This window comes from Idiotropiscis lumnitzeri, chromosome 6, assembly GCF_059441095.1.
Source record: "Idiotropiscis lumnitzeri isolate Australia: NSW breed Sydney's pygmy pipehorse chromosome 6, RoL_Ilum_1.0, whole genome shotgun sequence".
Classification (NCBI taxonomy): Eukaryota; Metazoa; Chordata; class Actinopteri; order Syngnathiformes; family Syngnathidae; genus Idiotropiscis; species Idiotropiscis lumnitzeri.
In genome coordinates, this window is record NC_142396.1 from 20,760,378 (window position 1) to 20,771,490 (window position 11,113).

Here is an 11,113-nt window from a genome sequence, read left to right on the forward strand (position 1 = left end):
CAAGCTTAAAGATCAGAATAATGATGCTGGTGATGATGAACTTACTTCTACGACTACTACAACTACTATTGCTAATAATAACTAGATCATTCCCTAGACATTTAAAATGGGACTGCCGACTCTTGCAAGGTGGAAAGTCACATGCGCTGAACAGTTACAAGTTGGAATGTTTTGAATCAACCATGTGATGTGGAAATTACAGCGAAAATCTCCAACATTTTTAAATAGGGCTTTTTTAATCGTAATTTGCCCATAAAACAATGGTAGAGTTGAGTAGAAAAGTTTAAAATCAAATCGGTGAAAAACTAATAATAATAATCATTTATCCATTAGAATGGGAAAAACAACAGCAAATCTTTTTTTTGGCTTTTAATTTGACATTTACCCCCCCCAAAATATTTGAAACAATTTGTACTGTCAAAAATGTAGGAGTTAGTGGGGAGGGGGGGGGGGTCGGGGAATGAATGAGCCGAACAGTTTAAAGTTGGAAAGAATCTGTAAAAAGTAGAAATTAGACGTTAAAATAAACAATTTTTAAATATTGTGTTTCATTTAGAATGTTTTCAAAAATAATTGTAACACAAATGAGCTGGACAGATGGCCAAAATACCCTGGAGAAAATTAGGGCGTGTTTCAATTGCTCGCCGTCCAGTTTAGTGATTATGAATTTTATTTTGGCTGTGGAAAAAGCATGACTGGACAACAATGTTGATGATTTTTGAAGGTGAAAAAGGACTCGAGTTTCTGGCTGTGTGTGTGATGTTGTCTGAGACGATGTCAATGGAGTTCACATGTTGATTATTTTGCATTTTGGTTATTTCACATTTTGAATTATTGAGTTGCGGTATTTTTTTGCAACCCAGCAACTGATGTCGAAAAGGCAATCTTTTGCAGTTACTAGTTAGCAATCAAGCTTGAGCCTAAGCTTCTCTGGTCCTCTGATCTCAGCCGACGTTACAGTACACGACATGTCATCTTCACAGCAATGAATGGAGACTTTGGGGGGCCTGATTTTGGCCAAGGGGCAGCATGTAAATGAGAAATGAAAAAATTCCTAATGGACCTTGGGGTACACCACAGTCAAGGGCAGAGGTATAGCAGAGGTTGGTGACAACAGAGATCTGCTCAAAATAAGAGGAATAAAACCAACTGTAGGCAATGTTTCAGATCCCCACCCAGTGACTAAGCCGATCACTGACGAATTGCGTGGTCAACTGTGTCGAAAGCAATTCTGAAATCTGACAGAATAAACATTGAGCCCTCCCTTTATCTGCCTTTAAAAGCAGGTCATTTCTTACTCTGGTCGTCTTGAACCACAACAGACACACAACAGTTTAGTTCTTCTGTTCCTTGTCTTGTCTCTCAAAATGACGACAGTCACCTGCCCGATGGCCGGAGGTCTTTCAGATGTTACAAAAGCCGATGAAAGGATTCAGCAAGTCTGTGACAATGTGAGTATCAAAACTTGACACTTACATTTATTTTTGCTTGCTTTCAAAGTTAACATTGGTAGGAACATCTAAAAAAAACAAACAAATACGATTTGCAGGTGAAGGCACAAGCTGAGAAAAAGACTGGGAAGAAATACAGCGTTTTCAGCGCCAAAAGTTACAAATCACAAATTGTGGCTGGGACCAACTACTTCATCAAGGTAAGCACAGCATCAATCTTTTTATTATGGTGTGTTTTGTGGTATTTTTTATTAATAATATTACTACAATACATGCAAAAATATGCATAACATACCCTTTCAATTAAGTTAAAAGGTAATATAGAGTTAATTTTGTATCTTTTTCTGAACTTAAATTAGAACATTAATTAAAAACAAACAAATAGCTGAACTCGTATAAGTTGCTCATTTTAATTTATGAATATTATCTTGTTTCAATTACGTAACTGCAAATGTAAAGGATCCATCCATCCATCCATCATCTGTACCGCTTCTCCTCACTAGGGTAACAGGGGGGGGTGGGGGGGGTGCTTGGGCCTGTCAACGGGCACCAGGCGGGGGACACCCTGAACTGGTTGCCAGCCAATCCCAGGGCACACAAAGACAAACAACCATCCGCGCTCACACTATAGGGGCAATTTAGAGTGTCCAATCAACCTGCCATGCATGTTTTTGGAATGTGGGAGGAAACCAGAGTACCCGGAGGAAACCCTCGCAGCGACGGGGAGAACATGCAAACTCCACACAGAAAGGCAGTAGCTGCAAACGAATCCGCGACCTTTGCACTGTGAGGCCATCGTGCGAACCAGTCGCCCACAAAATATACATTTCCTCTTAATTTAAGAAGTCTGTCATTTTTCAATTCATTGAAAATGTCATCAGATGTGCAAAATGTATTTATTTTTTTTTTCAAAATTTGCTCAAAAATACATATTGTACATAACAAAATAATGTACACGGATACATTTTTGGAGGTGTTTCTGTATTCAATTCATGATGTTTTTGACGATGCTGACCATTTGACATTTGGGGAAAGCTTCTCCTGAGTGTGCATGATTGTAATGTCGCGCAATGTGACACTTTTAGTAGCAGATGAGAAGTTTTTTTTAAACGTTGGTGTTGTCATACTTTTGCAGGTTCATGTGGGAGGAGCTGACCATGTTCACATTCGCGTCTTCCAAGGTCTCACCCAGGCGGGGCCAGAGCTTGTTAGCATCACGGAGTCCAAGACCCATGCTGATGACATTGAATACTACTGAATGATGACAAATACTGAGCAAAGCCTCCGCTTGTCTGTCTATGCAGCAATTTAAATAAAATAAAAAATTACAAAGTTATAATATCCCTTGTATAAAAGTTCATGACAATTAATATGAGTTGATCCAATACAAAAACAATTGTAAAATGGTTGATTCATTTCAATGGCATGACACATCCACATTGGGTTCTTTTAACCCATGTTGTTGTAAAATAGTTAGACTCACTCATTACGAAACAACTGCCTGACCTCAAAAAGGAATCGTAGTTGTTATCAGTACAATGATGTTTTTGCGCAATTTAAATAACGTAATCAGAATCAGAATGCCCTCTATTGTCATTTGTACTCAGTGTACGAGATTGGAGAGCTTCCCTCTTCAGTGCAATATAACAAATAAATGTATTAAATACATCAATTAAATCAATTAAAGATTAAATAATTACATACAATTAGAGTTGTTGTTATTGTTAGCTTTGTGTGTCTGGACAACTGAGCAAAATAGGTGGTGGGCCGTGCGGCTATATGCGGTACTTGAGGACACTTCCAGCCAGCGCAGCAGCAAATAAAACAAATCCGGAATTTTCTTGTAGACCTGTTTAGCGAAAAAGCATATTTAAGTCACATTAAAGCAGTTTCATACAATCAGGATTGATCAGCCACCAATGTCTTTGTTACTGAAGGGGGCCTTAAGCAAAGCTTCCTTTGTGGGCCCTCTAACTGATCAGCAGCACCAAGCCGCGCCGCAATTGATGACTCTGAAACTCATCATGCCAATGTGACCGCAGCAGTCTCTTCATTTATATTTTTTGTGATCGCAAAGACAGCACCACTAATACCATTGGACAAGTCAAGTCAGGACTGCACCCGAGAAACATGAACATTTTGCTGCCAGCTTATGCATTTAAATTTGGTCCGGTTGAGTTAAATTGTTGAATTTAATGTGTGGTGCACGCCAGCGTCGTCTTGTGTGCTGAGAGGATGAGAGCAGTGCACTGTTGATCACGCGCGCAGTTTAGAGGGAACGTGGTGTCCTGCAAAAAAACAGTTATAAATAATAATCTCCTTCAAAATCCTTGTTCGTCATGGTGTTTAGTTTAGCAAAAGCAATGACAAAGCTACATTACTACCTTCATTTTTTAACAACCATGAGCTGGTTCTTTTAGATGAGTGTGAGTAAAAGTTGGTCCTCTGTCTGAAAGTGGTCATCTTCCAGATGACTACCAGTCATACCAGGTTCCTGATCCGAGACTATGCGTACAAATAAATAATTAAATAAATAGAAAATCCTTTTGGTACTTCGTGACTTGAGAATGGTGTTTCCCAAGAGTGTGCTCTTGCTTACTATGATGATGAGAAAAGATATAACTTCCTAGCTGAAAGCATGTTCTTAGTAAGTACAGCTCATTGGTTAAATGAGCATAAAACCTGCTGTTACTTTACCTGTCCTTTTTAAATACCACTCCCCCATATAGTTGTGGGGTACTGGACCCTTTCCCAGCCGATTTTGGGCAGAAGGCCAAATTCACTCTAAACTGGTTGAAAACCATTCAGTTGAAGGACATGTGTCAAAAGAGACTATTAACTAACTAACTACTAACTATTGACTAGCAGGATTTTTCTTCTCAGATTAAAACTAAAGCACCTGTTTGATAGCACCCTTACATGCAAAATATGCCAATGAAGGAGAAAGAAAAAAAATAACGCATGAAAATGAGAGGGACCACAAAAAAAGGTCCGGTCTTTTGTCGACACCTTTGGGTTCATAGGTGAAAAAAGATTTAACTTTTAACCAATATTAACAGATTTAAAACATGAAAACATAAATTAATGATGATAATATGATGATTATGTATTTCTTTTAAATAATTGTATTTTACACACTATGAGTAGAATTCTTTCCTATGAAATGTGACTCATACTTTAAGATTTTATAACAATCTGTAAATGTGAGCGTAATAAGAACATTTGTATGTTATGACATCCATAGTATGAGGATACTTTATGCACTCATAGGATGCATTTCTCCTGTTGTCTCGTCAATTTAATTCAATTGAATTTTCTGTATATAGTGTAAAATCACAAAACAAGTTGTCTCAGGGCACTTAAGACGCAGAGGGGGGCTTCAGTGGGCAAATGAGTTGACCCTATTTTTCAATAGGTTTGATCAAATGCCCGCCCCCGCTCAGTCTCCCCTGCTGCAGCCCCCACCAGCCCCTCCTGCCTCTGCGAACGAGACCCTCTCTCACCCCCTCTCTCTCCTCTCTTCTCTCCCATCTCTCTCTCCACAGGCTTCAGTTCCCAGCCACATCAGACAACCAACCACCACTTCCTCCTGCTCAGCCTTGTCCCTCACAACATCTCAGGTGAAGAACCAGCTGAGGAAGATGAAGGCAAGGAAGGTGGCGGGTCCAGATGGGATTAGCTCTCAGCTCCTCAAATCCTGCGCAGACCAGCTGTGTGGAATCGTCCAGCACATGTTCAACCAGAGCCTGAAGCTGGGCAGAGTCCCTCAGCTGTGGAAAACATCCTGCCTGGTTCCGGTTCCAAAGACCCCCCATCCGAAGGAGCTCAACAACTTCAGACCAGTGGCTCTGGCGTCTCATCTGATGAAGACCCTGGAGGGACTGGTCCTCATCCATCTGCGTCCCCTGGGCGCAGGGAACTGTTCTGGCTCCCTTCCTGCTCACCCTCTACACCTCGGACTACAAATACAATTCCTCCACCTGTCACCTGCAGAAGTTCTCTGATGACTCTGCAATTGTCGGCCTCATCACTGACGGAAACGATCGGGAGTACAGAGGGGTTACTCAGGGTTTTGTGGACTGGTGTCAGCAGAACCGCCTCCAAATCAACGCTGGGAAATTCAAAGAGCTGGTGCAAGCGTCGGCACTCTTCACCTGCACCAGTGAATATCCAGGGAACAGACGTTGACTGGACTGCAGCAACAACACAGACGCTCTCTATAGGCAGGGTCAAGAGCAGACTCTTCCTACTCAGGAGGCTCATGTTCTTTTGCGTTCGGGGGACACTCCTCAGGAACTTCTATGACTTGGTTGTTTCATTGGTCATTTTCTATGGAGTGGTCTCCTGGGCAGGAGGCATCTCGGGCCGGAACATAAAGAGACTGGACAAACTAGTGAGGAGGGCCAGCTCTGTTCTAGGCAGCTCCCTGGACTCTGTGCACTCAGTGGGGGGCAGGAGGATGACGGCAAAACTGTCATCAATGCTGGACAACCCAGCCCACCCACTCAATGACACACTTAGAACACTCCACAGCTCCTTCAGTGATAGACTGTTACACCCTCGCTGTACGAAAGAGAGATCTTGCCGCTCCTTCCTGCCGGCGGCTGTCAGACTTTTTAACAAGAACATTAGGTCAGGCCTACAAACGGGCGGGTATTAGTGCAATTGTGCAGTCCTAAGATGCAATATACACTACTACTGTACTTTCAGCCAATGGTGCACTTAAATCACAGGTGTCAAACTCAAGGCCCGGGGGCCAGATCTGGCCCGCAACCTCATTTTATGTGGCCCGCAAAGGGCAAATCATCTGCATCAACTGCCTGTTTCTAGCATATTTTCTTCACTTTTAACAACATTGAGATATGAGATATTGCCATTTATTTGTTTCCAATCCTCCCCTTTTAAAATAAATTAAAAAATTGTTGAACAATTACCTACTAGCTTCTGATTTCAAAACTGGCTTTCCAATCAATTTATATGGGTTCACAGTCCACAAAAATTAGTTTGACACCCCTGACTTAAATATTGACCAACGCTGTATTTCGTTTACCATTACAGTATTCTTATCATTACAGTACTTTTATCACTGCAGTATTTTCTATCATTGCAGTATTTTTTTTTATCATTGCAGTACTTTTACAATTGCAGTACTTTTATTATTGCAGTATTTTGTATCATTGCAGTACTTCTACTATTACAGTGCCTTTATCATTGCAGTATTTTCTATCATTGCAGTATTTTTTTATCATTGCAGTACTTTTACCACTACAGTACTTTTATCATTGCAGTATTTTTATCATTGCAGTATTTTCTATCATTCAGTGTTTTTTTTTATCATTGCAGCGTTTTTGTTTATTTCCCCTCTGTACCATGGACAGACATTAGGAGTGTTTCCTTACACTTGTATATGTTGTGGGATGTAAGTGTGTATATACATGGGGATTTGTGTATATACGTTTATACTGTGTATATTTGCATGCTTTTTATGAATGTCTGCTGCTAATGTTATACATTAACGCTACATTACGCCCCTGCCTCTGTGTGATCTATATCTTTGCTGCTGTAACACTGCAAATGTCCTCATTGTGGGACTATTAAAGGACATCTTTTTTATCTTTATCTTTCAGGGATAAAGCAGATCAAAGCACTCCTTTATTTAGAATCACAAATCAAACGTATGTGTGTTATGGTGTTTATGGGAAAAAGCTACATATCTAACTTGGTTTTGTTTTATCAATTATAACCTGGCTGTTTTTGATGAGTTTGAGCAAAATTATGTCCTCTGAGTGAAAGTGGTCATCTTCCGGGTGACTTCCTGTCGTTGCTCATAATGCTGTTTAGATTTTACTTTCAGGTATCATGTCTATTATTGGTGACCTATGAAACATGTTTGGTGTCACTTGCTAAGACGATGAGACCAAAGTTTATCCTTTCGGAGCATGCTCCTGGCATCACACGCCGGCGTTGATCATTGTTCATTGCTTGAAACAAAGCATTGACATGTTTATCTTATTATGTTCAGAATAGTTCCTGCTAATTGTTTAAGGCCAGAGTTGATTTTAATTATTTATCTGTTATTTTACTATAAAGTCAGAGTGCAGTCTATACCAACTGGCTTTGGACAAAAGGCAGATTACACCTTGAACTGGTTGACATACAATCACAGGACACATAGAGAAGCAGAAACAGAAAAGCAAACGCACACACATTTGTACTGTGAGTGGGCACTGAAGCTGGGCTGCCTGCACAAAGCCAGGTGGACACAGAAATATCTGTTGAGACAAATTGTTGAATATTACAATATTTAGCAATTTGGCCTTTCCAACTTATGCATTAAAATTGTTTACACTAACTCATAATTGAATCACGACGAAGAATACTTGTTAACAAAGTAAGGATTTTATCAGTGGACCGGAACAACACTCCCATTATTGTTTTTGGGTTTATCGCGGTAATAGTCTTTGACTGACCAGTCATAGAAATTTGTGAAAAAAATGTGAAATTTACCAAAGTGTGACCTTGGAGGTTTCAGCCCGACACCATTATTCTGACCGATTATACAGTAGTGTGTGACCTTCTAATGAGTTTTCTTTCCTCCTCAATCTCTCAGAAAACATAAATGTTGATCCTGCGCAATACTCAAAATCACAATTCTGGATATGTGTTATGTGGTTTAGTTGAACCAAATGAAAAATGTGAAAGCTACATTTATACCCAGGGGCATATCCAGAAACTTTTCAAAGGAGCAGCAAGGGCGACAGAACACTGAGGGGAGGGCACATGCAATGAGTCATGACCATGCTGAACTCAAGTAAAACATTTGAGATCAGTTGTCAGTCAGAGCTGACATTGGTCCAACACCCACGGGCCATTAGTAGAAAGCTAATAGCCGCCTACTTCTATTCTCGAGGAGTTTGCACCACTCAACTAGATGCACTCAAGTTAACCAGTTGACTTACGAATGACTGAACACCCTCGAATACATCATTATGACTACGAATTCCAAATTATGAGACACAAACTGAAAATGACATTTCTACATTTCTACAATATACAGTAAAACTTTAAAATTGTATAAAGTCACAGCAATTTATTTTTATTATCATTGGTGACAGCAGGTGTACAGCTATATCAATAAAATAGTAGGCCAAATCTATAGATACACACACAAAAAGCACAAGTGACTGAAATTATGAGTCGAGTGTGTTTTAGCTTGAAGAAAGACAGAGCATGACAAAATAAACTGCCTTTATTGAATAATTTAACATAAAAATACATATTGGGAAAAGTAATAAAATAAAGTCAATATTGATGACAGAAAGCCGAGTTCCTTCCATGCGAAGAGGGTCCCACATACAATTGGTCCAAATGTTACGAAGGGCTAGCTTTAAATATGACTTTGTAAACTTTAAATTCAATTTACTTCTCGGGTGACACTGATCATTGTGGGGAATAAATCAGGATTTTGAGAAAAATCACATATTGGGAGGGTGAAGAGAATCCCACTCACTGCCTTGCAGTGCATGGACGGCTTCTGCTTCCTACCACCTGTATTAAATGCAAAAGCACTTGTTAAGCAATCTTGTTGCAATTTGAAAGACATTTTGCTTTTAACTAAACTATTGAAAGCAGGAGCACAAAAAGACGTGGTGGAGCACATACCATAGAGTGCACGAAGAACAATCCGACAATGACAATTTTATATTCTTTTGATAAAAGCGGTGCAACTACTCAGAACATATTCCTTCCCTCTATGCTTTGTTTTAAAGCAATGAACAATCATCAATGGCAGTAAGCAGGTGGCATTACCATTGCATTCTGCCTGTGTCATGCTCAGGAAGGAGTATCATCTCTCTTCATCATAGTTTGCGAGACCAAACTCTTTAGAAAAGCATTTCTCAAGTCAGTAACTATAGAAATGATCCCTAAAAGTATAGTCCTAACAAAGCAATCTGGCATGACTGATAGTCATTTGGAAGACGACCACTTTCAGTCAGAGAACCTACTTTTGCTCACAATCATCTAAAATAACCAGCTCACGCTTGCTAAAAAAATAGCAGCTATTAATTGTCCAAAAAATGGACCTTAGGATAAATTCTAGTCCTGTTCTCAATTTTTTAACCGGGGATGACCAACTCCTTTAGTTCAGGATGGTCATATATTGATGTCTCTGCTGATATTGATTGGTAAGGTTATCGGGCTCAACATCCCATTGGGTGTTCAATAGCGTTTCTGATTTAAGTAGCAACAAAACGTCATGGGTGTTTCCCATTTTGTGCGTATTTGGGTATGTTTTGTGAGAAGTTTCTAATTTCCTTGTCAATTACTATTATCAACTTATCACTGTTATTGGCGCTATTGACCAAGATAAAGTTTTCCCGTTTGGGAACACTTTGATCTTATTACTCCGAAAAAGGTAAGGAAAAAATACAACTGACTTGAACCCTAGCGATGTTATCCCTACCAGACAGGTATGGATGGAAAATGAATGAAATATATCTCTAGGGGTGAGTCCTTTTTTTCTCTATCACGGTGTATTAAATTACATTTGAAGTATGAACGCATTAGCCAATCTAATTGCATGCAAACCCACTATGCTTCGACATGTTTTATCTGAATCAATGGTTGCCGCCACTATGCCAACTCACATATGAGTGAGATTAACTTGTACAGTACGCGCTTATACAATGGGAGGGATGTCACTAGTCACCACACTACTTACAGACAGGGTTTTACATCATAACCAAAACTATCACCCAACATCAACTCAACAGCATACTAGCAAACAATGAAACAGTCAAAACAAGGAACAAAGAAATACAATTAACACAAAACATGCATCTCTCATGCCAATCATATCCCAAGTGCTGCAAAGCATGGCTTATGTGCAGATTTATGGAACTCGCTCCGCATATGAGGCCGATATCGAAAAAATTTGGTACTTTTAAATGGTAAATGGGCTGTCACTTGTATAGTGGTTTTCCACCTACGGTACGCGCAGTGCTTCACATGAGCCCCTTTTCCATCGCAGGAACCTTTAGAGGAAAATTAATAAAAATTCTCATACGTAAAACAATACGATACCGTTAAAATTACAATCTGGCTTGATTTAAAGAACTGAAATAAATTGTATACCATTTTACAAATTCTGATGTTCTTATTTCTAGTAAAATCCTGTAATTATGAACACATAAGGTATCAGTGTGAGCACGGATTTGTCTACGTGTGTACTGCATTTTCCTGTCTAATAACGAGGCTTTTACTGTTTAATAATGCCTTCTGACTGATATTTTTCCATGAAATTGAATGGGATTAGATGTAAAATAAGCAACCGCTGCATGTAAATTGTACAGGAAAACAAAAAGCTTTAATAAAGTCATAGTTGTACTAATTTGACTGAAGATTGATGTTGAATTTTATAGTTTAACATGTAAAGGATTGCAGTTTTATACTGTAAAATTTACTGGTTGTTCTGGAATGTGTTTTACACTATATATATATATATATATATATATATATATGCTGCTTCGTAAACAAAAGCTCGTAAATGAAATATTATATATATATATATATATAATTATATATATATATATATATATATTCTCTTTAAAAAATAAATAAATATTTCATTTACGAGCTTTTGTTTACGAAGCAGCAGGTCT

At 39.1% G+C, this 11,113-nt stretch overlaps 1 protein-coding gene and 1 non-coding gene across 2 annotated transcripts; one reads left to right on the plus strand and one right to left on the minus strand.

The window, feature by feature from the left end:
* The first annotated feature begins 1,296 nt into the window (after positions 1 to 1,296).
* Positions 1,297 to 2,792, plus strand: LOC148335864 (cystatin-B-like). The gene is made up of 3 exons (XM_088298795.1): positions 1,297 to 1,451; positions 1,550 to 1,651; positions 2,587 to 2,792. The coding sequence occupies exons 1-3, from the start codon at positions 1,368 to 1,370 to the stop codon at positions 2,707 to 2,709; spliced, it is 309 nt and encodes a 102-aa protein (XP_088154921.1). The 5' UTR covers positions 1,297 to 1,367; the 3' UTR covers positions 2,710 to 2,792.
* Positions 2,793 to 9,177: 6,385 nt separating this feature from the next.
* On the minus strand, positions 9,178 to 9,392 carry LOC148335865 (small nucleolar RNA U3). The gene has a single exon (XR_015844171.1). It is a non-coding gene; the product is annotated as a small nucleolar RNA U3 (small nucleolar RNA).
* Between the last annotated feature and the right edge of the window lie 1,721 nt (positions 9,393 to 11,113).

Coding starts and splice junctions, on each gene's coding strand:
- LOC148335864 (XM_088298795.1), top strand. CDS start 1,368: ATGACGACAGTCACCTGCCCGATGGCCGGAGGTCTTTCAGATGTTACA. Junction 1,452..1,549: donor TTCAGCAAGTCTGTGACAAT/GTGAGTATCAAA, acceptor TACGATTTGCAG/GTGAAGGCACAAGCTGAGAA. Junction 1,652..2,586: donor GGACCAACTACTTCATCAAG/GTAAGCACAGCA, acceptor ATACTTTTGCAG/GTTCATGTGGGAGGAGCTGA.